The sequence below is a fragment of the Paramisgurnus dabryanus genome, chromosome 13 (genome assembly GCF_030506205.2).
Source record: "Paramisgurnus dabryanus chromosome 13, PD_genome_1.1, whole genome shotgun sequence".
In the NCBI taxonomy this organism is placed as follows: Eukaryota; Metazoa; Chordata; class Actinopteri; order Cypriniformes; family Cobitidae; genus Paramisgurnus; species Paramisgurnus dabryanus.
Genome location: NC_133349.1, coordinates 8,781,718 through 8,804,004, shown reverse-complemented (window position 1 = coordinate 8,804,004; position 22,287 = coordinate 8,781,718). Strand labels below are relative to the sequence as shown.

The 22,287-nt window shown below is 40.1% G+C and overlaps 1 protein-coding gene across 2 annotated transcripts in view; it reads left to right on the top strand.

Moving 5' to 3' along the window:
* The window catches only part of scap (SREBF chaperone), a 29,954-nt gene extending 10,766 nt beyond the window's left edge, over positions 1-19,188 (top strand). For both annotated transcript variants that reach the window (XM_065298592.1, XM_065298591.2), the window contains exons 4-23: positions 1,014-1,171; positions 1,290-1,498; positions 1,597-1,702; positions 2,935-3,107; positions 5,020-5,146; positions 5,850-5,962; positions 8,611-8,705; positions 8,797-8,895; positions 9,037-9,249; positions 9,482-9,846; positions 9,941-10,087; positions 13,317-13,518; positions 13,606-13,721; positions 14,009-14,510; positions 14,831-14,916; positions 15,023-15,105; positions 17,171-17,337; positions 17,449-17,529; positions 17,703-17,909; positions 17,992-19,188. In XM_065298592.1, the coding sequence (XP_065154664.1) occupies positions 1,014-1,171; positions 1,290-1,498; positions 1,597-1,702; positions 2,935-3,107; positions 5,020-5,146; positions 5,850-5,962; positions 8,611-8,705; positions 8,797-8,895; positions 9,037-9,249; positions 9,482-9,846; positions 9,941-10,087; positions 13,317-13,518; positions 13,606-13,721; positions 14,009-14,510; positions 14,831-14,916; positions 15,023-15,105; positions 17,171-17,337; positions 17,449-17,529; positions 17,703-17,909; positions 17,992-18,237 (3,495 nt within the window). In that variant the 3' untranslated portion in view covers positions 18,238-19,188. The remainder of the gene's footprint in view (positions 1-1,013; positions 1,172-1,289; positions 1,499-1,596; positions 1,703-2,934; positions 3,108-5,019; positions 5,147-5,849; positions 5,963-8,610; positions 8,706-8,796; positions 8,896-9,036; positions 9,250-9,481; positions 9,847-9,940; positions 10,088-13,316; positions 13,519-13,605; positions 13,722-14,008; positions 14,511-14,830; positions 14,917-15,022; positions 15,106-17,170; positions 17,338-17,448; positions 17,530-17,702; positions 17,910-17,991) is intronic.
* The last annotated feature ends 3,099 nt before the right edge of the window (positions 19,189-22,287 follow it).

Below are 22,287 nucleotides of genomic sequence, written 5' to 3'. Positions count from 1 at the left end.
AATGGAAATTTACTCATCCTCAGGTCGTTTGACATGTATAGTACTTGACATTTTTTTCCAGTAGTACAGTAAAGATGATTTTTAGCTAAAACCATGGTCCGTGGTGATCCATATAATGCAAGCATCAGTTGCCGTTTAGGTGTTATAAAAGCATATAAAGAATATACAGATTTAAAGGAATAGTCTACTCATTTTCAATATTAATCTGTCATTACCTTAACTAAGAAGAGTTGATACATCCCTCTATCATCTTAGTGCGTGCACGTAAGCGCTGGGGCGTGCTGCAACACTTCGATAGCATTTAGCTTAGCCCCATTCATTCAATGGTACCAAACAGAGATAAAGTTAAAAAGTGACCAAACACATCAACGTTTTTCCTATTTAAGACGAGTACTGTAGTTATACGAGCAAGTATGGTGGCACAAAATAAAACGTAGCGCTTTTCTGAGCGGATTTAAAAGGGTAACTATATTGTATGGCGGAAAAGCACTTTTGGGAGTACTTCGACTCGGCGCAGTAACACTCTCCCTCTCCCATTATGAGAGGGAGAAGGGGAGCGGATTTTTCAGGCGAGTCGAAGTACTCCCAAAAGTGCTATTACGCCATAAAATATAGTTCCTCTTTTAAATCCGCTTAGAAAAGCGCTACGTTTTATTTTGTACCACCAAACTTGCTCGTATAACTACTCGTCTTAAATAGGAAAAACGTTGATGTGTTTGGTCACTTCTAACTTTATCTCTGTTTGGTACCATTGAATGAATGGGGCTAAGCTAAATGCTATCGAAGTGTCGCAGTGCGCCCCAGTGCTTATGTGCATGCACTAAGATGATAGAGGGATGTAACAACTCTTCTTAGTTAAGGTAATGACAGTTTAATATTGAAAATGAGTAGACTATTCCTTTAATAGCCTTGGAGAAACTGCATAGCAAAACCTTGGTGTTGTTCACTCAGATCACCACTCATGTATTCAGTAAAATGTATGATAATTTAAACTTTACATTTACTACTTCCAGTATCAGGGTCCTCCGGTGGCATACATCCAGCAGGTGTTGGTCAAGGCAGCCGTTTCTCCATGGGACAACAGCCTGGTACCTGTGGATGTCTTCCGCTCTCCACTTGGGCGTGTTTTCAGTCTTTTGGAAGAGATTAGAAACCATGTTTACACCGACAGGTCGAAGCTTTCCACTCTAACATATTAGATTTTGGCAGTTGTTCTTTTCTCACAGAGCTGTTACTATACATTTCACAAAACCTCTTTCTTTCCTTCCTCATTTTCTCACCTCTCATAGAAGTTTGGAGGCGCTGTGCTTGCAGGTGACAGACCTGTTGCCGGGGTTACGGCGCATGCAGGCGGTCCTTCCAGAGCACGGCTGCCTGCTGGTATCCCCTGGCAACTATTGGCAGAATCGGCGGGACTTGTTCGATGCTGATCCGGACCTCCTGAAGACCGTGCACCAGCACGAACCCAAAGGCCTTCACACGTCAGCAACTCTGAGAGGTGGAAACTCTTTTAGCACATTTCAGTTTTGACCCAGTTTAAAAGTTAGTTCATTGAGGACCTGTGTGCTCACCCCAGTGTTGCTGCGTATGTTTCAGACTTGCTCTTTGGCGTCCCTGGAAAGCAGACAGGTGTGAGTCTCTACGGCAAGAAGCGAGTGGTGACATACACCATCACCATTGCACTAAGCACTTATGATGCAAGGTCAGCCTTTCTGATATTTCTAATTGGGTGCAAAACTCTGAGCCTAAAGCCTGGAGTACAGTCGGGTTTTTTATGTGTAAACAAACGTGCGCACACAGTGCAAAATGCAATGTATCTCCTGGTTTCAAAAATCTGCGGTGTGCGCACAGTACATGTGCTTCTCTGATGATGAAAATTGCTTCACAAGCACTGTACGTGGACCCTGGCGAAAAACATAGACTAAACTTGGGCCTTAAAGGAAAACAACACCTTTTTTTTCAATATTTTACTTTGTTCTTACCTCAATTAGATGAATTAATAAATGCCTATCTTTTTTCAATGCGTGCACTTAGTCTTTGTACAGCATGTCATAAATGTGTTAGCATTTAGCCTAGCCCCATTCATTCCTTAGGATCCAAACAGGGATGAATTAAGAAGCAAAGACTTTGCAACGTTTTATTTTGTGCCAGCATACTTACTTGTGTAACTACTCATGTAACAGTCTTTAAATAAGGAAAACATGGAAGTGTTGGTGGGTTCTAAATTCATCCCTGTTTGGATCCTAAGGAATGAATGGGGCTAGGCTAAATGCTAACACATTCACGACACGCTGTACAAAGATTAAGTACACGCATTAAAAAAAAGTGGGTATGTAAAAATTCATCTGAGTTGAGGGAAGAACATAGTAAAATATAAAAAAGGTGGTGTTTTCCTTTAAGTATAAAACTCTGGCACGATTGTGCTACAGGCATGAATGATACCACAGATTACGCAGCCTTTGAGATGACTTTATTGTGGTCAGAGTCACAATTTTACCTAATGATTGATAAAATAGGAGTAAAAAATACAATTGACTTTTGGAGAGACTTCATATTTAGTTACCAAAATATCGTTGAATCTTGACAAGAGGTGAGCTTTTTAGACTTGTAGCAACCACCCAAAACCTCACAGAACCAACACATTATACAGCCCCATAGCAACATCATGACAGTCACCCTAGCAACCGTTGCAGACAATATTATTCAAAGTGAGACTTACAAAAGTGAGAAACAATTATTTGTCTTCATAAAATTTGGGTTAACAGCCAAAAGCGTAAACCCATTGCATCACAGAGATGGACACATGGCAACATCCTAGCAATTACTCACCACACCCTAGTAGTGTTTGCACAACCAAGCTCCATTATTTTTTTTTTAAATGCAAAAATCTTAATTCTAATATTATAATAGCTTTTATTGTGTTTGGCTGATCAGGTTTGTAGCCAGTCTCCGAGCTCGCCTGAAACAGCTTCATCCTTCGGTGAACTGCAGCCTACGTGAAGATCACATGGTACACGTCCATTTCAAAGAGGAAATTGGCATCGCTGAGCTCATCCCTCTAGTCACCACCTACATCATCCTCTTCGCTTATATCTATTTCTCCACCAGTAAGCAGCAACTCCACCATTCCTATCTATTATTAAATTCAGTTATTCACATTATTGAGACAATAAAGAATGCATAGCCTTTTATTGCTTTTGTTCATTTATGTATTTCTGAGAGAAGCATTATTTTTGTTTCTGTGTTATTTACAGTGAATTTTATTCATTTTGGGCTTGATTGTATTGTTCTTTGTTTAGGGGACACTCCACTTTTTTGAAAATATGCTCTTTTTCCAGCTCCTCTAGAGTTAAACATTTGATTTTTACCATTTTGGAATCCATTCAGCTGATCTCTGGTTCTGGCAGTACCACTTTTAGCATAGCTTAGCACAATCCATTGAATCTGATTAGACCATTAGCATCGCGCCTAAAAATAACCAAAGAGTTTCGTCATTTTTCCTATTTAAAACTTGACTCTTCTGTAGTTTCATCGTGTACTAAGACTGACGGAAAAATATCTAAACTCTAAGCTATGCTAAAAGTGGTAGCGCCAGACCCGGAGATCAGCTGAATAGATTCCAAAACGGTAAAAATCAAATGTTTAACTCTGGGGGAGCTGGAAAATGAGCATCTTTTCAAAAAAAGTTGAGTGTCCCTTTTAATATTTGGCAATATTATGGTAGGCTGCGTAAATTTGTGATGTTGGCAAGTAGGGCTGCACAATTAATCGAAAAAAGAATCACGGTCTCGATTCATACATACACGCGATCCTCTGTGGAAATGAAGGCGATTCTCTTGCATGTACAGTATTTCCCTGTATTCAGATACTGCGTTCACGTATTTACATTACAACAATCTCGATGTTATGTCAGTTAAACTTGCTTACACTCACGCAGTGTAAAACCAAACCCTAGTCATTCACCAATCAGACCCGATCGTTTCGCCTCTTTTCTCCTAATTTGCGGCGTTTGGCTGTCACTGGCGTGACGTGGAACAAAGTGGCAAACCTAAACACATCGATTAACTTGATGCATTTGGAGCGGCAATTTTCAAAAAAAATGAGAGGAAAAATGTGCGCTATTGCGGGAGATCCTGGTGGCGACGGAGAGAGGGACGATGCAACAATGTTGGTTCCGAAAAAGGCAAGAAAATAAGTTGCCTCTGGACGTTTTTCATTCGGAAGGCTGCAGCCTCCGTAGGTCGTATATGCAGGCTGCATACGGCATCGAGTTTGGTTTAACTTAACTGAGCATTACATTCGCAAGTCATAAACGTATTAAAACAATTTACGATTAACTAAGAATAATAATCAACTTCATAATTGTTAATATTCTGAAATAAGACTGTCTTGATGACGTATGCAGCTTAGAAATGCGACCTCCGGAAGGCTGCAGACTTCAGATTGAGAAACGGCCTCTGTATGATCGTTTAGTTCTTTAAAGGTTTCGTGTTTTTAAAGTTTTAAGGTTGACCAGTTTGATTTAAATTAATTACTTTTATTAGTGTCAACATTCTAACAGCTAACACATTTTAAGTTACTCATCTCCTAAAATAAGGAAAAGAGACTTTGAAGACACTTTATTATAACAAAAAGTCCGGTGTAGCACATTTTTGTTACTTGCAAAATGTGCAATAAATGTTTTTTGTTGAAAATTTAAGAATCGTTTGAGAGAATCGGGATCTCAATTCCCATGGAGAAAAATCGTGATTCACATTTAAACACGAATCGTGCAGCCCTATTGGCAGGTGCCCTATGAACACAGCACTTACTGAAGGTTGGCAGCAGGAAGCTTTCAGATTAGCAAGATCTGTTCACTTTCTGATTGGCTGTCTGAATTATCCTCAGAACAGAACCTTCAGCATTAAAAGTCCAGAAATGATTTAATGAACGTTTATTCACGCACTTCATTAGGTTCGTTCTTGTAAAATGCTCTTGGCAAAACCCTTTTTTTTTTACCTCTTCCATTTCATTTTACAGGAAAGATCGACATGGTTAAGTCCAAATGGGGCTTGGCCCTGGCCGCCGTGGTCACGGTTCTCAGCTCGCTGCTCATGTCCGTGGGACTCTGCACCTTGTTTGGCTTGACCCCAACGCTTAACGGAGGGTAGGAGCTCAGCCAATACAATTCTTCATTCATTGACACCATGAGAAGTCTTTTGTTCTTCATTATCAGGCAGATAAACAATTGAGATCTGGAGCTGGATCATGTCAGTGACATTTTTTTCATTGTGTCGAGGGAATCAAAATGTCACAATCGATCAAACGAACAGGTTGATGTGTAACTAATTGTTGATAGTAATGGCAGAATGTTGATTTAGATAAATGTCTTTGGCAGGAAGTGTTAAAGTGGGCAGGGATAGTTTTTCATTGGTCTGTAAGGTTGCACGTATGGATCTTACAATGGTGTGAGATCAGGCTGTCCAAACAAATTCAGGCTAAGTTCACCAGGTCAGCCTTTAGTCAACATGTACAATTTATCTGGGCCAAGATTCAACAGGCTTGCGGAAGGTCAAGTCTTCAGCTAAAGACACATTCTTACCAGAGTATTTTTTTTTTACTTTTACAACATGATCAATAATGAGCTAGTCGGGTTATTTGTTCTCTGGGAAGCCCCGGTCAGATTAATATCATTGTGTTTAAACATTAACTATTTTCTTGTATCTCATTATTTTTAAAAGCTTATACGATTCTTGTACCTCAGCTGATGCATGCAATACATTTATGTACCAGGAAATTGACTTAAATAATATTATGCTTTGCATAAATGTAAACTTGATGAAAATGTTTTATCTGCTGCTGGTTTGCAGGGAGATCTTCCCCTATCTGGTGGTGGTCATCGGTTTGGAAAACGTCCTGGTCCTCACTAAATCTGTTGTGTCAACTCCTGTCGACCTTGAAGTCAAGCTGCGCATTGCTCAAGGTCAGATCCTCTACACTAGTGTCACAAAGTGTGCGCTGGGTATATGTGACCATAGTATCTGGTAAAAACCATAGTACTGGTAGTTGATTTGATGCTAAAAAGAGTCTTTGAGACAATTACAGTTTGCTTATGTTCCTTTCGCAAAATACAGTATATAGAAGAAATATAAAGTGACTTCAGATAAATATTCAGAGTCAAATACAAGAAATTTTGACTATTATCTCTGTTTTTTGAAAACAAATCATAAATGTTATATATTTATCTGCATTTTGTTTGTGCCAAATTAGATATGTCGTCAGATAAGGCAGGGTTTCCCAAACTGGGGTTCACGAACCCCTAGTTGTTCTCGAGGGAATTGTGGGGAGTTTGTGAGTTAATGAAAACAATTAATTACAATTAAATCATGAAATGTAAATAAGTAATTGAGTTCAATATATATGAATAAAATAAAAAGTCTAAATAAAACACTTACACAAAAGATATTTTTTATTTGTTTAATCTACATGTCATGTGACTATTACACAACACTACAATAGAGTGCTGCAAGGATGACACATTTTTGTAGACCAACTCTGAAAGTTACACAGGTTCCTTTGCTAAAAGGCCAATTTATTTTTCCCATAGACGTCTGGATTATAGCAAAAAATATGCTCGGTGTTTAACAAATGTTTATGACACTTACATGTTTTGTCTTCCCAGGTGAACACCTTAAACGTTAATGAATTTTGCATGTATGAAATGCATGTACTAGAAAAATAAACGTTTTTTGTAAAACACAGAACTTCTTTTTTGCAATAATCCAAAAGTCTCTGGGGAAAATTAATGTTTTTTTAAGCGAGGAAATCCGTGTCCCACCAACTTTCGGGATTTGCCTAAAAAAATACGTAATCTCTGCGGCACTCTATATTATGGGTGTCATGATTTTGATTTAAATTGATCGAAATTAAGTCACAACCTCGAACTTGGAATAAAAAGTGGAATCGTCGATGCTGCCATGCCCCCATGTTACGTCCGGTCGGCTTGTAGTTACAGTTCGCTTGAGTAACTTCTCTAGCTACAGCCAATTGAAAGATAGCATGGCAGATGCAGGAGACACCACGCGAGCTGCTCTTTACGTGGGAAACAGAAAACCGCAAGCACCTCCCGCCTTCAGCTGAACTCAATCAGAACAGAAAGCAGCATAGCAGAGCAGCGTCTGTGACAGGACCGGTCGTTTCTTTGAACTGAGATCTGTTTAAGTTTCACAAAAACTTATTTCAGTTATGAAAACAGCATTTAAACATAACTTATTGGGGTATAGTGAGTCTCACAATCTCGTCTGACGGTAATAAAAGCACATTTTTAAGGTGCAAATTACTGACAGGTATGTTCATCTGACAGGAAGTTTAGTTTTATCAGGTATGTGCGTGTACCATATTTTTCCACTGGTAGCACGACTAACATGGCAGGGCATCTCCGGGTTTAAAGTCAGTATTATATTTCATAAAAGTCTAGTCTAAAAATGGCATAGCATTTTTTGTGCTTAAAAAAAAATCGAGAATCGAATCGTGACCTTAGAATCGAAAATGTAATCAAATCGAGGATTTGGAGAATCATGACAACCCTGCTCTATATATCAGAAAAGAGAACTTACGTTTTATGTACCAATAAACAATGATCAGATGAAGGTCGAATAACAGGCAATAGTACCAATAACTGTAAAATACTACTAATAAAAACTTTAATGCTGCGTTTACACCACCCGCGTTTGAGGCGTAAAAATTGTGTGCGCCTGATTGCGCAAGCATTTGGCGCGCGTCAGAGCCAAAATCCGTTCTTGTGGGAGGGGCAAGTGCTATGCGGTTGTCAGTTTGCAAGATAGCTGATGTTGATTGTGCATTTATCAAGAGAGTTACCGGTTTGTATTTGGTCACCTTACTATAGGGGGGAAATAGTTTAAAAACGGCGAGAATGCCGCGGGTCAATGAACATCACGTGACTCAAAAGTGAAATGTGTATTTATAACTTACCAGGTTGCCCAATGTCCTCACTGACACTCTTCCAAGCCAGGTCCTTTTTATTCCTGTCTCTATAGAAATAAGAACTTGTGTCGTATAGCTCCGGGTGACAGCTCACGGACAATATCAAGCGTTACTTCATGTTGAATGAGTGACTCCAGGCTGGGCTGCAGCCACAGCAGCAAGCAGGCTCCTGATTGGTCAGGACAACGCGTCGCGAAAATCCGTCAAAGTTCACATTTTTCAACTCGGGCATCAGCCGCAAATTCGCGTCAAACACAAAATGCTCAAAGAGCTTCATTTGCGTGTACCGCGCCAGATGCTAAATTCGCAACATTCGCGCAAACGAGGCGGAATCGCGTCTACCGTGCCGCACTAAACGCCTCATCCGCGCCGCGAGACCTCCAGACACGCATCAACGCGTCTTTACATTGACTTTACATTGAAATCTACCACGGCTGGTGTAAACGCAGTATAAGACTGATAAATGTTTTTGTAGTTAAACATGCAAATTAAATTATGGACATATTAACTTAGAATCTTAGGGGGTACTTCAAGTAAATAATTTTGGTCAATTCGGCTGACAAAAAAGTTTGCAAATCCTTTAGATATGGTATTTAATAATCATTATTCATTTGGCTTTGCTTTAAGGTCTAAGCAATGAGAGCTGGTCCATTATGAAGAACATGGCCACTGAACTAGGCATCATCCTCATTGGATACTTCACATTAGTACCAGCAATTCAGGTGAAATTTTTGTAATATTTAATGCTTTTTGGTGGAGATGTGCAAAAACCTAACCCTTCCCCCATTACCATGTGTGTTAATATTCGTGTAGGAGTTCTGTTTGTTTGCTGTGGTCGGTCTGGTCTCTGATTTCTTCCTTCAGATGTTTTTCTTCACCACTGTGCTGTCTATTGACATCCGCCGCATGGAGGTAAGAACCACCCACGCAGTGATCATTCTGATAAATGCTTTTAGATTTTTAATGAGAAACACATTGCTTCATCCCAGTATTTCATTCTGAACAGTTTTTATCTTGACTCACCAAACACTCCTCCCATGTCTCCCACAACAGTTAGCAGATCTAAACCGGCGTCTCCCAGCCGAAGCGGGAATGCCGCCACCCAAACCAGGCCCTTTACGTCCTCGAGAGACGCCACCTCCGCCCCGCCCTTCTCCTCACACGATCACACTTCAGGCTCCAGCTTTCCGGAACCTCCGCCTGCCCAAGAGGCTCAGGGTGGTTTACTTCTTAGCCCGTACTCGCCTTGCACAGCGAATCATCATGGTAAAGAACTGCAAAAGTAGTTTTTGTTTCTAAATATTGCCCTCATCCTGTTTCTGATTAAACAGGGCCTGCCCCAAAACTATATAGCCATACATACCAACAGATTGCAATACCATTGAGTGGGGCAAAAATTACAAACTCCATCTTTAGGTTGTTAAGATAATTCCTGTGAAATATAAATGGGTATCATTATGTGTACTACCCTATTACATGTTGGTTGTTTGTTTGATAGGTGGGCACTGTTATCTGGATCGGGATCCTTGTTTACACTGACCCTGCTGGTTTGAGGACTTTTCTTGCTGCCCAGGTGTCAGAGCAGAGCCCTCTTGGGGAGGCGGGACTTCCCCCTCATTTGGGTGTGGCTCCAGTGTTTCCTGGTGGAGATCCAACCAGCACACTGAGCGTGCTTCCTGCCCCCGAACCCACCCCCTTACCCGAGAACCAATCCCAGGGTCACCGCCCACCTTATCCAGGAGCCGCCCCGGAGTCAAGCCCACAGATCACCTGGGGCCCCACTGACGAGGAGCTGTGGAGGCGACTTTCTTTTCGCCACTGGCCTTCGCTTTTTAGCTATTACAATATTACGCTTGCTAAGAGGTGCGTTTCTCTCTTAACCTCCAAGGGATAGTACACTTTATTATGAAAGTAAATTAATTTATGTTAAGCGTCTACCCCTCTGTGATGCCCACAGGTACATCAGTATTCTCCCAGTCATCCCTGTTACATTGCATCTCAGCCCACAAGAGGCCATAGACACTCGTCATCCAGAGGATACACACCACGCTCCTCCCCCCAGCATCAAGACCTCTGATTTGCAGACAGACCTCACGCTTTACAAGTCAGTATCTTAAGGTTTAATTATCCTTAAAACACTTGATTTTGAGTCGTTTGATTTGAAATGCTGTAGGCTAAAAACTATGCTGGAAGATCTGCTGCTTTGTTGGCATGGTTTTGTCCCGCCTCTCCTCCACTGTGATTTGGACGTCTGAGTAAAAAAGTGAAGCGTGTTACCAAAAACTTTTCTAAATTTTCCCACTTCCTGTCGCAAATGGTCACTGTCACTTCGTCGTCGGATGTCGCCAAGCTTTCATTGAAGTGAGATTGCATCGCTGCCATTGTGAACACCGTTTAATGCCCCCATTCAGACCACCAGCGACTTTCTCTCTGTGTCGCCAGTCTCTTTCAATAAGGCTGTTTGGATAAGTTTCTAATTCTGGTTGTCATAAAGAAATGAGTAACATCCACTGCAGTAACTGATGAGAGGCGGATGATGTGAACTCCTATACTTATTGGTAGTCGGGTGATTTTTTAAAAAAAAGATTAAGGTCTGAACTTACCATAATCATTATTTTTAGAGGATTTAAAAATATTTTTTAGGGATGACAGTAATATTTTTTTTAGATTATCATTATCAAAAATTATCATTACCGCAACATGATATTACATTAAATATATGCATTTAAAAACTCATGTTTCGGTAATGAGAACTAAAAAGTTGTCTAGGTACTATGACAAACAAAATTTCAACTTTTATCTGGAGAGAAAAAATAAGAACAGCTAATCTGGCAGCCATCTTGAGTGTCGCAGTCAATTATATCCGTTCCAACAAATTTTTTTAAATGTTAGTTCCTTGAGGGCTTAAACAATGATTGAAAATTGTTGCAGAGGATGAGAAAATTGGCCTTGGACACATTTATATTCCTTATTATTGTCTATATATTTACCAATGATCACCAAATACCACATGTTTCTTTACTGTAAATGTTTATAGTATAACATGCACTGAAGCTTTTTATTTTTTCGATTTTTTAATTATACATTTTTCATGCCAAAGAACCCAAATCCAGTCATGGACACGTTGCGGTAATGAAAATTTTCCCCTTAAAGGTAGGGTAACACATTTTGAAAAATGCTAACGGTAGCCGCCTAGCAATGAAATCCCGATCCCACCCTCAAGTCAAATCGCCATCCAAAGTCACGCCTCTTTCCAAACACATGAACACGCACAGATCAGACGGTCACATCTCATGTCTCATTCACCAGTGAGAAAACTTTGCAGTACAAAGTGAATAACACTTCCAAAATAACCAACATAAACAACTGGTTTACATCAGAATTAGTTTAAGCACACGTTCGATTGTGTAGACGTAGTAACTATATCGTTATGCTAATCCGGAAAACGAACACAAATTTCATAAGCAACACAACGTTTCATCAAAGTAGAATATCTGAATCCATCTCAATACAAACATATCGCGTACCTACCTTACCAAAATAAACAGTGCAACGACCCTTTCAGACCCTTTGCCTCCTGCAGCTGTTTGCATCTCGCGGTAAAGCAGTAAAGTTACAGATGTTAATTTGGGTTTTTGCTCTTGCTCATCCAGGCAGTTTTTGCTGTTGTTGTTATAAAAGATGCATTTAGTTTTAGTTCCTGTGTAGGTTGTCAATTCAGCAGAAAAGTTTGGTGTTCTCGCTGTTTACAGACAGAGCGCACGTGAACGCGCCGATGACGTATGGTATCTGCGTGGACTCGCTGCGCGGTGGGAATTCAAATTACGCTTACGTATCAGGGACATAAAAGGAAACGTCCGTTCGGACCGAAATCTATGATTTGTTGAACATTTTTTGGTCCTACGCCTTTCACAGATGACATAAATTTTTACAAATACATTTAAACAACTTAACACAGTGATTGCTATCAGAATGTGAGGAGACTTTTAACCAGCATAACTAAAAATGTTTCAGGATCAAATCTGTTACCCTACCTTTAAATGTGGAAAAACAACAAAATTGGTTATGTATGATGTCATTTGAAATCATGTGCAAAACAGTACATTAAGATATGTTTGTAACTGTATGCTTCTTATTTTGATAGCATTTACTTTTTTATCAAAATGTTTCATGACACCTCATAAGTCCAATTTCTCGAGAATCACCCAGTTGGTCTCGACAGTCGCTTATCATATCACAAAGGTCACTGTCGCTCATGACGCCGGAAGTCACCAAGCTTCCATGAGAACATGTTGCTCTGCTATGCTAGCTGCTGGCGGTCAGACCGGGCGTGAGATTGCAAGTTACAAAAAAATTCACCAAACACATTGGCAACATCCTTGCCATCCTTTCATTGTGAGTTTTGTATGCATAGTTGCAACTCGCTTCTCTTACCATGATGTAATTTTGTTGCGACATCACAGAAACAATTTCCACAGTCAATGGTCATGTAGCAATAAATAAAAAAAACCTCCTTGACTGTTTGCGTAGGCACCAGAGGAATTTGAGGCAGATCTAAAATAATTTTCCTTTTTTTTGTTCTCTTCCCACCTTGTCCTATATATAACACAGATAGTATTCACTCTGTCATTGTCAAGTTCTAGTTGTTCAGTAACTTTTCGTAGAAAATCTGTATCGACGCCTCTCTTTGTGGTCTCCGTGTGCAAATGTCAAGAGCTTTCAAACCCCGAGGCTGAAATATTCTTTTGAACAAAAGCACTTTCAAGGTCATTCATACAAGGAAAAATCCCTTTTTTTTTTTTTTACTAAGAACCCTAGTTAATATTTTGTACAAACGCATGCTGAACGTCCAATGATGTAACTGCGAGATAAACAATAGTGTCGCTCAAACATAAACACGCACTTTGTGTTCAAGGTCTGTGTTATCTTATCTATAAGGCCATCTTGCTTACGAGATCCACATCAGATAGATGTGGGTCAGCTCACTTTAATGCCTGACTCATTTCCTAGTAATGCTTTCATTAGCTTCCTCTGTGAAGGTGTTTGTTTTTTCATACTTGAATCTTTGTCATCATTTGTGTCATGCTTTTAAGACTAAACTACAATGTGCACGTATTCAGACATAATGCTGACCTTAAAGTTTGTCTACGCGAATGGACTGGAATTTCAGGAAAGACTTGTCTGAAGTTACATGCTCACGTGCCAATTTTTATTTCAAGTTTCCCATTCATCAGAGATGCATTGTGTTATTCTTGCACCTAATTTTCAAATTTAAGTGCTTTAGTTTTGTATCTGTGTGTAGGCTGATGAACATTATGTTGTTGTGTATGCAGGGTGGCAGCTCTTGGACTTTTCGCTGGTGTTGTATTGGTGCTTCTGCTTTTCTGTCTGTACCGAGTGCTCTGTCCTCGAAACTACGGACAGAACGGTGTATCCCACGGTAGGCGTCGCCGCGGAGAACTTCCCTGCGACGAGTACGGCTACTCGCCGCCGATCAGCGAAATCTCTCCTCTGCTGCTGAGAGGTCACAGCATGGTGAGAGCCGAGCTGAAATTTTCCATTATTCCTGGTAAGATAAATGCATTCTGATGTATGTCAGATAACTTTGAAATGTCTCCACAGGACATTGAGTGTCTGGCCAGTGATGGCATGCTGCTGGCCAGCTGTTGTCTCGCAGGACAGATCCGTGTTTGGGATGCGCAGACGGGGGATTGTCTTACTGTCATCCCTAATAAGGGGTAAGAAATGATAAACGTCATACTCTCACTTTTCTGCCATACAATCAATGCAGCAGGGTAATTGTATTAAGCAGACCGAAAATTTTTGGGTGCTGCGTGCTATCATTGCGCCTGCTGCGCCCATGGTAGGGCAGCAAAGTCCTTGATTATTACGCCGGAATGAGAGTATAGTTCCTATATTTTTTTAGACATGCTCATGATGAACTATTACGTCCGAAAAGGCTTAAGTGCATAAGGTGGTTAAGTTATAGTCACTGTGCTAAAATTGTTTTTGTGTCTACTTTTAGTCTGCGAAGAAGCAGCAGCAGTGGTTGCTGGGAGCATCGTGATGGCTGGGATCACATTAGCGCTTGTGAGGCAGACAGCCCCATGGGGGCGGAGTTTCGGGAGGTAGGGTGTGGGACTATGGGGGGGCCAGATGTAGATATTTTTCCAATAAGAAGGAGGACCACTCCCACACGTCCTGCCCTGTTTGGGGACCAGCCGGACCTTACCCCGCTCATCGACACCAATTTTGGAGGCTTGCCCCCATCTCAGTCCACGAGGAGCTCCGGCTTTGACTTCGGAGGATTGGTGGAGAAGGCCTACGAAGAGCACGAGACCTCACCCCCACTGGTCTTCCCCCCTTCCCCTCCTGCTTCACAGCAAAGGCGACGTAGCCTCGGAGATCAACCCGGCCCGCCGCCAGAGCTCTTGTTGCAGGGCGGTGGGGACTGGGACAGCTCTGTGTGGGCCATGGAGCTGAGGGGAAACCTCATTGCCACAGGCCGGAGCAGCGGCAAATTGGAGGTGAGGGAGAGTAGCTGTGTAAATGTGATTCAAAATGTTTAGAGATTTATCAATTTTTTTTGCCTTATTTGGAGAATTTTTTATCACAACCACACACACTTGCGTATTATATGTACTGTAATATTATATTAAGAGACCCCCCCACACTGAAATCCAGGTACATGAGATGAAACTGTAAACTGAGATGTGTCTTGCCTGACAGATCGTAATACCAGTTAAAAGCAAGGCTGGAGACGATGAGGGCTTTTAAAGTAACAACATCTTGAGCTATCTATGACATTAACCTGGCCCTCTCTCTTTCTCCCCCTCTGTTCTATCAGCTGTGGGATGCAGTAGAGGGATCATTAAAATGCTGTAATGAAGACGGTGTATCCGGTATCACTGCATTAGCTTTTCACAACAACAGGTGCATTTCACAGCAACATTAACTGAATATGCCTCAATGCCCATCAGTTTTACATTTAACCATTTAATCCATGTGGTAATGCTAATTGTAATATTCTGTGTTGCAGAATTGTGGCAGCGCGTTTAGATGGCTCATTAGACTTCTTCACTGTTGAGATCAATAAGCCCCTTGGCTTGCTGCAGTATCGTGGTGAGTCGGGGAAAGATATATGTAAGGAATAATTGACGACGGGCCGTTGAATTATAAGAAAATAATGCACACCCAAGGTGTGACGCGAAGCAGAGTTTTCTTAAAATGACCGGAGTCAATTATTCCGCTTATACCACGGTTACCACAAACATTACTATGGTATATCACAAGTCAGTTGTGCAGTTTACAGAAAAATAATCAACACCCATGGAACATTTCTCAGCCAATCAGAATAAAGCATTCAACAGACCCGTGGTATAAATATATATAAAAAGTATATTTAAAGAGTTCCAAAACGTGATAAACTGCATTAAAAAAAATTGTTACTGCCAAAATCAGTATTGTATCAGGTCAGTATTTAAAAGTAAATTCTTAATTTTACACAAAATCCAATATCCGCCGTGTAATTCATCATCTTTTCTCCTTTTTTCCCAAAAGGCAATAAACGGCACTCCTCCTTTTCTACAGAATGCAATAAATCCACTCCACAAATTACAGCGCACCATTTCACGCATTGTAAACAAACAATGGCGGCGCATTGAATACACACAGAATCCTAGTTTTCATCATCTACTTTGTACTTCGTGATCAAAAAACAAAATAATACTTTAATGGCATTGATAAACCTGTGGTGGTTTTCTGTGACGGGAAAGAAACGTTAGCCATCAACATCTAATAATTTACGTGAGAGGCACTCGGGAGCCGGTTGCTTGTTCTCCTGACAGCATCAAGTTTCTCTCAATGCTAGCACATTGACCCCAGGGAATCTTATGAAGCTCACAGATATGTCATTTGTAAAAAAATATATATATATATTCCCCCCAATATTACAGTTTTTCATTTAAATTTCATTTTGACACTAAGTTTTGCGCAAATCTGTCTGAATACATTATTTGCAGTTTTCTATTTTACACAGAGCAATAGCGGTGTGATTTTTAAAAGCATGCACTTTAATGAATTTTCAGTCCCCCAAAATGCCATTGTTGTGTAAAAAAGGCAGAAATGAAAAAAATCGACTTTTAGTTAAAAATGGTGTCGTGTAAACGGCCTTTAGGTTGATGTTCACACTGAAACAGAAGGGGTAAAACCATGACGAATTTGTCACAGATGAGGCTTAAAGCTAGTCCTAGTAGTGATGGGGATGAGACCGCCTATGCCGAGTCCGAGTCAAGACCGAGTCCTTGAAGGGTCGAGACCGAGTCTGTTGGTTTTCAAATAGAGTCGAGTCAGAGTCAAGACCGAGTCTTTGAGGAAGCAAGTCCGAGTCGAGACCAAGACCATAAAAACATGTCAGTTTTCATATTCATGATTTAATATCAACCCAGTTAATAATCAACAGTTAGGCCTACAGAATAAGCTAGATTGGGAATTGTTTAGAGGAGCAGTCTTAACTTCTTAATATGGATTATGCTTTTACTATCATTACAAAATCCCTACCACATGCATCATCTTCTGCCTATTTTTCTAGAAATAAATTAACTGCTCTGATGGCAGTATCTTTGCATTGCACCAAGGTTGTCATTTTCAAATAATGCCAGTCAACATTATATTTTATTATAATTGTTATGTGTTGTGTATTTATTATATGAACATAAAAAATGCACTGGTTTTGATTTGTCTTAACATGCACACCAGTAACATCTTCTTCCGTTAAACATGTAAACAAATGGACTAATGGCTTTAACAGAAAAATATACCATTGTTTTAACAACCTTGGAGCTCAAGGTGTTTCTATAAATTACAAAATGATAGGCTTTTTGCCCAGCTGCACTACTTCCTGAACTTCAGCCAGCTCCTTGTTTCCTGTCTGCCATTATTGGACAAACTGATTAATCCAGGTGTGCCTGACCTCAGTAGTCACAACAACAATAGTCAGACACACCTGGATTAATCAGTTTGTCCAATAATGGCAGGCAGGAAACAAGGAGCTGGCTGAAGTACAGGAAGTAGTGCAGCTGAGCATAAAGCCTATTACCCATGATGAAACTGAATAGGATTTTGGCTCCAATCTTCATTAACCCAGAATAGTTAGAAAGCATTGTAATTGTGATTTTGTTTGCTTTAGGACCCCCAGGTCGGGGTAGTCTGCCCCCCTCACCCTGTTATAGCAGTGAAGATGTGATCAGCTGTCAGCTGACACGCTCAGTCCAGTGTGCCCACCAGAAACCTATCACTGTGCTTAAAGCTGCTGCTGGTAGGGTGGTAACCGGCAGCCAGGACCATACAGTCAGGGTAAGGTGCTTTAGATTCTGTGGACATCCACAGAGCTTTCTGCTGTATTTTGTGAGTCTACAATGATCTTATTCTTTAGTTTGACACTTATGGCACCTATTTGCTTTTTAGGTGTATCGTTTAGAGGACTCTTGCTGTCTCTTCACCCTGCAGGGCCATTCGGGTGGCATTACTGCCATCTACATAGACCAGGTCAGAATCACATTGCAACCACACAGACATAAAATTTGGTAGCACCATTGCCTTACAGCAGGAAGGTCCCCGGTTCGAGCCTTGGCTGGGTTGGGAGGCCTTTCTGTGTGGAGTTTGCATGTTCACGCTGCTTGCATTGCATTACAATCTTTGTATTTCTTTCTGTTTTCTAGACCATGGTTCTTGCCAGCGGGGGCCAAGATGGAGCCATCTGCGTGTGGGATGTCTTAACAGGGAGTCGTGTGAGCCACGTGTACGGTCACCGTGGTGATGTCACCTCACTGGTTTGCACAACTTCCTGTATCATAAGCAGCGGGTTGGATGACCTCATTTGCGTTTGGGACCGTAGCACAAGCATAAAACTGTACTCCATACAACAGGTGCATGAAAATGATAATAAAGATGAGGTCGTTTTTCATCATAAGGTGGTCTCGCTACTAACCTCTCTTGTTTATTTCTCAGGAGGTGGGATGTGGGGCCAGTCTGGGGGTAATCTCTGAAAGTTTGCTAGTGACGGGAGGTCAAGGGTGTGTTTCGTTCTGGGACCTGAACTACGGGGACCTTCTGCAGACCGTATACCTGGGCCAGAGCAGTGAGGGGCAGAGCGTCAGACAGCTTCTGGTTCTGGACAACGCTGCTATAGTCTGTGACTTTGGTAGCGAGCTCAGCCTGGTCTACGTACCTTCAGTTCTGGAGAAGTTGGATTGAAATGCACCCGTTAACCTGCGTCACAGCAGGTTCATTGTAAGCATTTTAATGCCCAGTGGCCTTCAGATAGGGAGGACGGAGTTACCGCTGAGGTCTTCGGCTTCTGGATGTTTTTCTTCTGGAGCTCAGACAGAATGTTCTGTACGGTTCATTTTCACACGAAGGTGGCACCATAGCTACTGACCGGGAGAGGTGGATCACTCGACCTGCCTTAAGATGTCTGTGTGCAAGTTGTTGCAAGCAATGCTTCGCTGCCTGACACCATAACCGTGTGATTGCTTCACATAAAGTGTTTGTAGGCTGAATAGAAAAGGAACGGAGAGAACTAAAGGCTTAGATTTTAACCGGTAAACACAGCTGAAAGAAATTGAGTGCATTTTGGTGTTTGTTCAAAGAAGTTTTGTGCTTCTTTGAGTGTTTGTGTTTTTGAGATGTATTGTTTAAAAGCAGACATTTGAATCTTTAGGTTGAGGACGGTGGGTTGTCAGTTTTAATGTTTAAGTCAATTATTTATTAGTAAAAACATTTCTAACAGTTTGTATAAAACTCGGCTGATGGTTAAGTTAAGATGGAGAAATAACATTTTTAAAAAGTAAAAATGAATAACTTATACCTTGAAGGGACAATCCACTTTTTTTGAAATATGCTCATTTTCCAGCTCCCCTAGAGTTAAACATTTGATTTTTACCGTTTTATAATCCATTCAGCTGATCGCCGGGTCTGGCGCTACCACTTTTAGCATAGCTTAGCATAATCCATTGAATCTGATTAGACCATTAGCATCACGCTCAAGAATAACCAAAGAGTTTCGATATTTTTTACTGTTTAAAACTTGACTTTTCTGTACTAAGACCGACAGAAAATGAAGTGTTGCGATTTTCTAGGCTGATATGTCCAGGAACTATACTCTCACTATACTTGGTTATTTTTAGCGCGATGCTAATGGTCTAATCAGATTCAATGGATTATGCTAAGCTATGCTAAAAGTGGTACAGCCAGACACGGAGATCAGCTGAATGGATTCCAAAATGGTAAAAATCAAATGTTTAACTCTAGGGGAGCTGGAAAATGAGCCTATTTTCAAAAAAAGTGGAGTGTCCCTTTAATAATATGATTATAGGAATATATACATGGGAAATGGAGGGGGTCAAGTTGTCATTCCAGCCTTAGGGCCGATTCACATTTTGCCTCTTTTGCGCACGCATATACTTATTTTAAATGTAGCCGAATAGAGAATGCTGCATCGAAAGCGCGTTGGAAAGCAAGAGGGGAAGCGATGCGTCATATTTTCCGTGCTGTTTTAGACATGAAATGTGAAAAACCCCTTAGAGATCGTACACACAAAAATGGCAATTCTTTCATCATTTACTCACCCTCACATTGTTATATTTAATTTTTTTTTAGTTTTGATGAATATGAGAAAATATTTTGAGGAATGTTTGTACCCAAACCGACCATGAAGCCCCATTGACTTCCATAGTAGGAATAAAGAATACTATGAAAGTGAATGGGGCTCATGATCGGTTTGGGTACAAACATTCCTCAAAATATCTTCTCTTACATTTATCAGAACAAAGAAATTTATACAGGCTTGTAACAACATGAAGGTGAGTAAATGATCCCTTTAAAGGTATAATTCACCCAAAAATGAAATTTACTCGCCGTCCTGTTTTTTTTAAACCTGTAGTTTTTCCTCGTTTGAACACAAAAGAAGATATTCTGATAAAATGATGTTTACCACACAGTTGACTGTAACTATAGACTTCCATAATATTTGTTTTTCCCACTATGGAAGTCAATGGTTAACATCAACTGTGTGCTTACCATCATCTGTCATTTATTTTTTAACAGAAGGGAACTCATACAGGTTTAAAACGACATGAGGGTGATGGAATGACAGAATTTTCATTTTTGGGTAACTATTCCTTTAATCACTTTGGATGCATTTTCCCTGCCAAAGCATGGATTGAAATACTAAATAAACGTTAAGAGCAGATTTCAATCTGTATTCGGAGTATTTCATGCAGCCATCAGTACAAATATCCCAAAGTAAATGTAATCTTGATGCATAAACTTCTGATGGAGTTAGATTCCCCTGCGTGTGCAGGTCATGGTGGTAAGGGCTGTGTTTTAATAGATGTGCATATTTTTGTTTGTTTTAGAACCATGAGCCATTTACAGGCTTCATTGAGATTGTATTGAGTTTTAGTTACTGTATGTTTGCATATGATGATGGAACGTTAGTTGTTCAAATTCAGCCCTGAAGATCCTATTCAAATACACAGATTTGCTCATGTTTAATAATATAGCCCTATCAGCCCAATAATGTAGCCCTATTTATTATTTTTATGATGTGCTAGTCTTGAGACAAATGAAGATTTTTGTCCTGAAAACTTAAACTAATAGAAATAACAATAACGATTATGCCGTGCATTCCATTTTGAAATTTTTGAGCATTTTGGTTATGGTTTTGTGAAAGTGGACAATACCAGAAATGTCCCCTTCAGTGCAGATGTGTTTGGGTGGTTTGGACAACGAATTACAGCATGATGCTTTAAACTAAAAATTTTTTTAGGATTATGGATTAGTATCTTACAAAATTGGGCTGTATTTGTTACCCTGTCTATAAGATAATATACTGTAGTAGTACTGCAGGATTATATATATACTGCAATGGTGAGCCAAGCTTGGGCAACCAGAATTTTCCAATTGTAAGTGAATAGAAATTGTACATTTCTATTCATAACACTAATAAATAATAAATGTTGTACGTCTTTTAATATCCATGTTTTATGAATGTTAATATTAGTTGATGCGAGGACTGGTATTTAATAGTTCGTTTTTAAAACTACATTCTTCAAGCCATGTAGTAGCTCTGGTCGAAACTTACTTTTGCTTTGTTTAAATCTCTTTTTTAATTTGTCTATCCCGATGGATTTGTGATACCAGAGCATTGACATGGTTGAACTTTACAGTGTACATTAGACCTGCTGGTCTTATCAGTCTTAGCACAGCTGTACAAATCTTATTGAAAACATGAAATATCCAAAAGGATTGTGCAGCCAGTTATCAATTTAGTAGTAAGCGTCGTATAAAAAATAAATGAAAGAACATTCAATTACTATTTATTTTTGAGTTATTCAACTTTTCTTGCCTTCAGGGCATCAGATAATAAGATTAACCATGAATACAGGGAGAATTCAAAAGTGTAATTTCTCTGTGGCAGGGTTGCTGTCACAAACAATGGCAGGCGTTATTTGTATATTGCGAGGAGTGAAATGGCACAAAGATAAATTGTGTTCAATATACTGCTGTATGGCTCTTCACGTTTCACTGAATGGATGTGTGCGGTGTTGACGTGAAATACTGCTCTCATCTCGCTGGATCTTACAATTACTGCTGCTGATGTAGAAGTGAGGTGAAAGATGTTTTGAGTGATGTGAAATGCCTGAATGTTGCACTGTTTATTCAGATAGGGAGGGGCAGAGAGATATTGGGTGTAAATATTGTTCCCTTGACTTTTTTGGGCTTGCTCTGCCCTTTTTTCCCAAGTGCTTCACGGTGTTATCAGACAGTGGATGTAACTAATGCTCTGTTCTATTTTTAACACAGGAGAAAACCTTTGTACTAATTTGCAAATAAAAAGGCTTTGATACCTTGTCTTTTTTTCACTTCTCATTATTTGAAGTTAAATAAGTCAAGTTAGGCTGTATTTACAGTATTTATGATTATCAAAGGATGAAAGATAAAGTCACAAAAGGTGAAGAACAGATTTTAAGTGTAAAAAGAAATATTTGCACAGGATGTAACACGATTGAACAGATTACATTTAGATGAGATTGGGCAACATTTAAAGGCAAACACTTTTTATCTATAACACCATGTCATAGCCAGACATGATGTGATATGATTCCAGTGAAGCGCATTATCTGCCACACTGAACGCGGAAAGGGGGCGTGGCGCGACGCAATCATTCACAGCCAATCAGAACAGTTTTTCTCTGTGCACCCTCTGCACTAATGCAGTTGAAAAGCATTTGTTATAGTATTT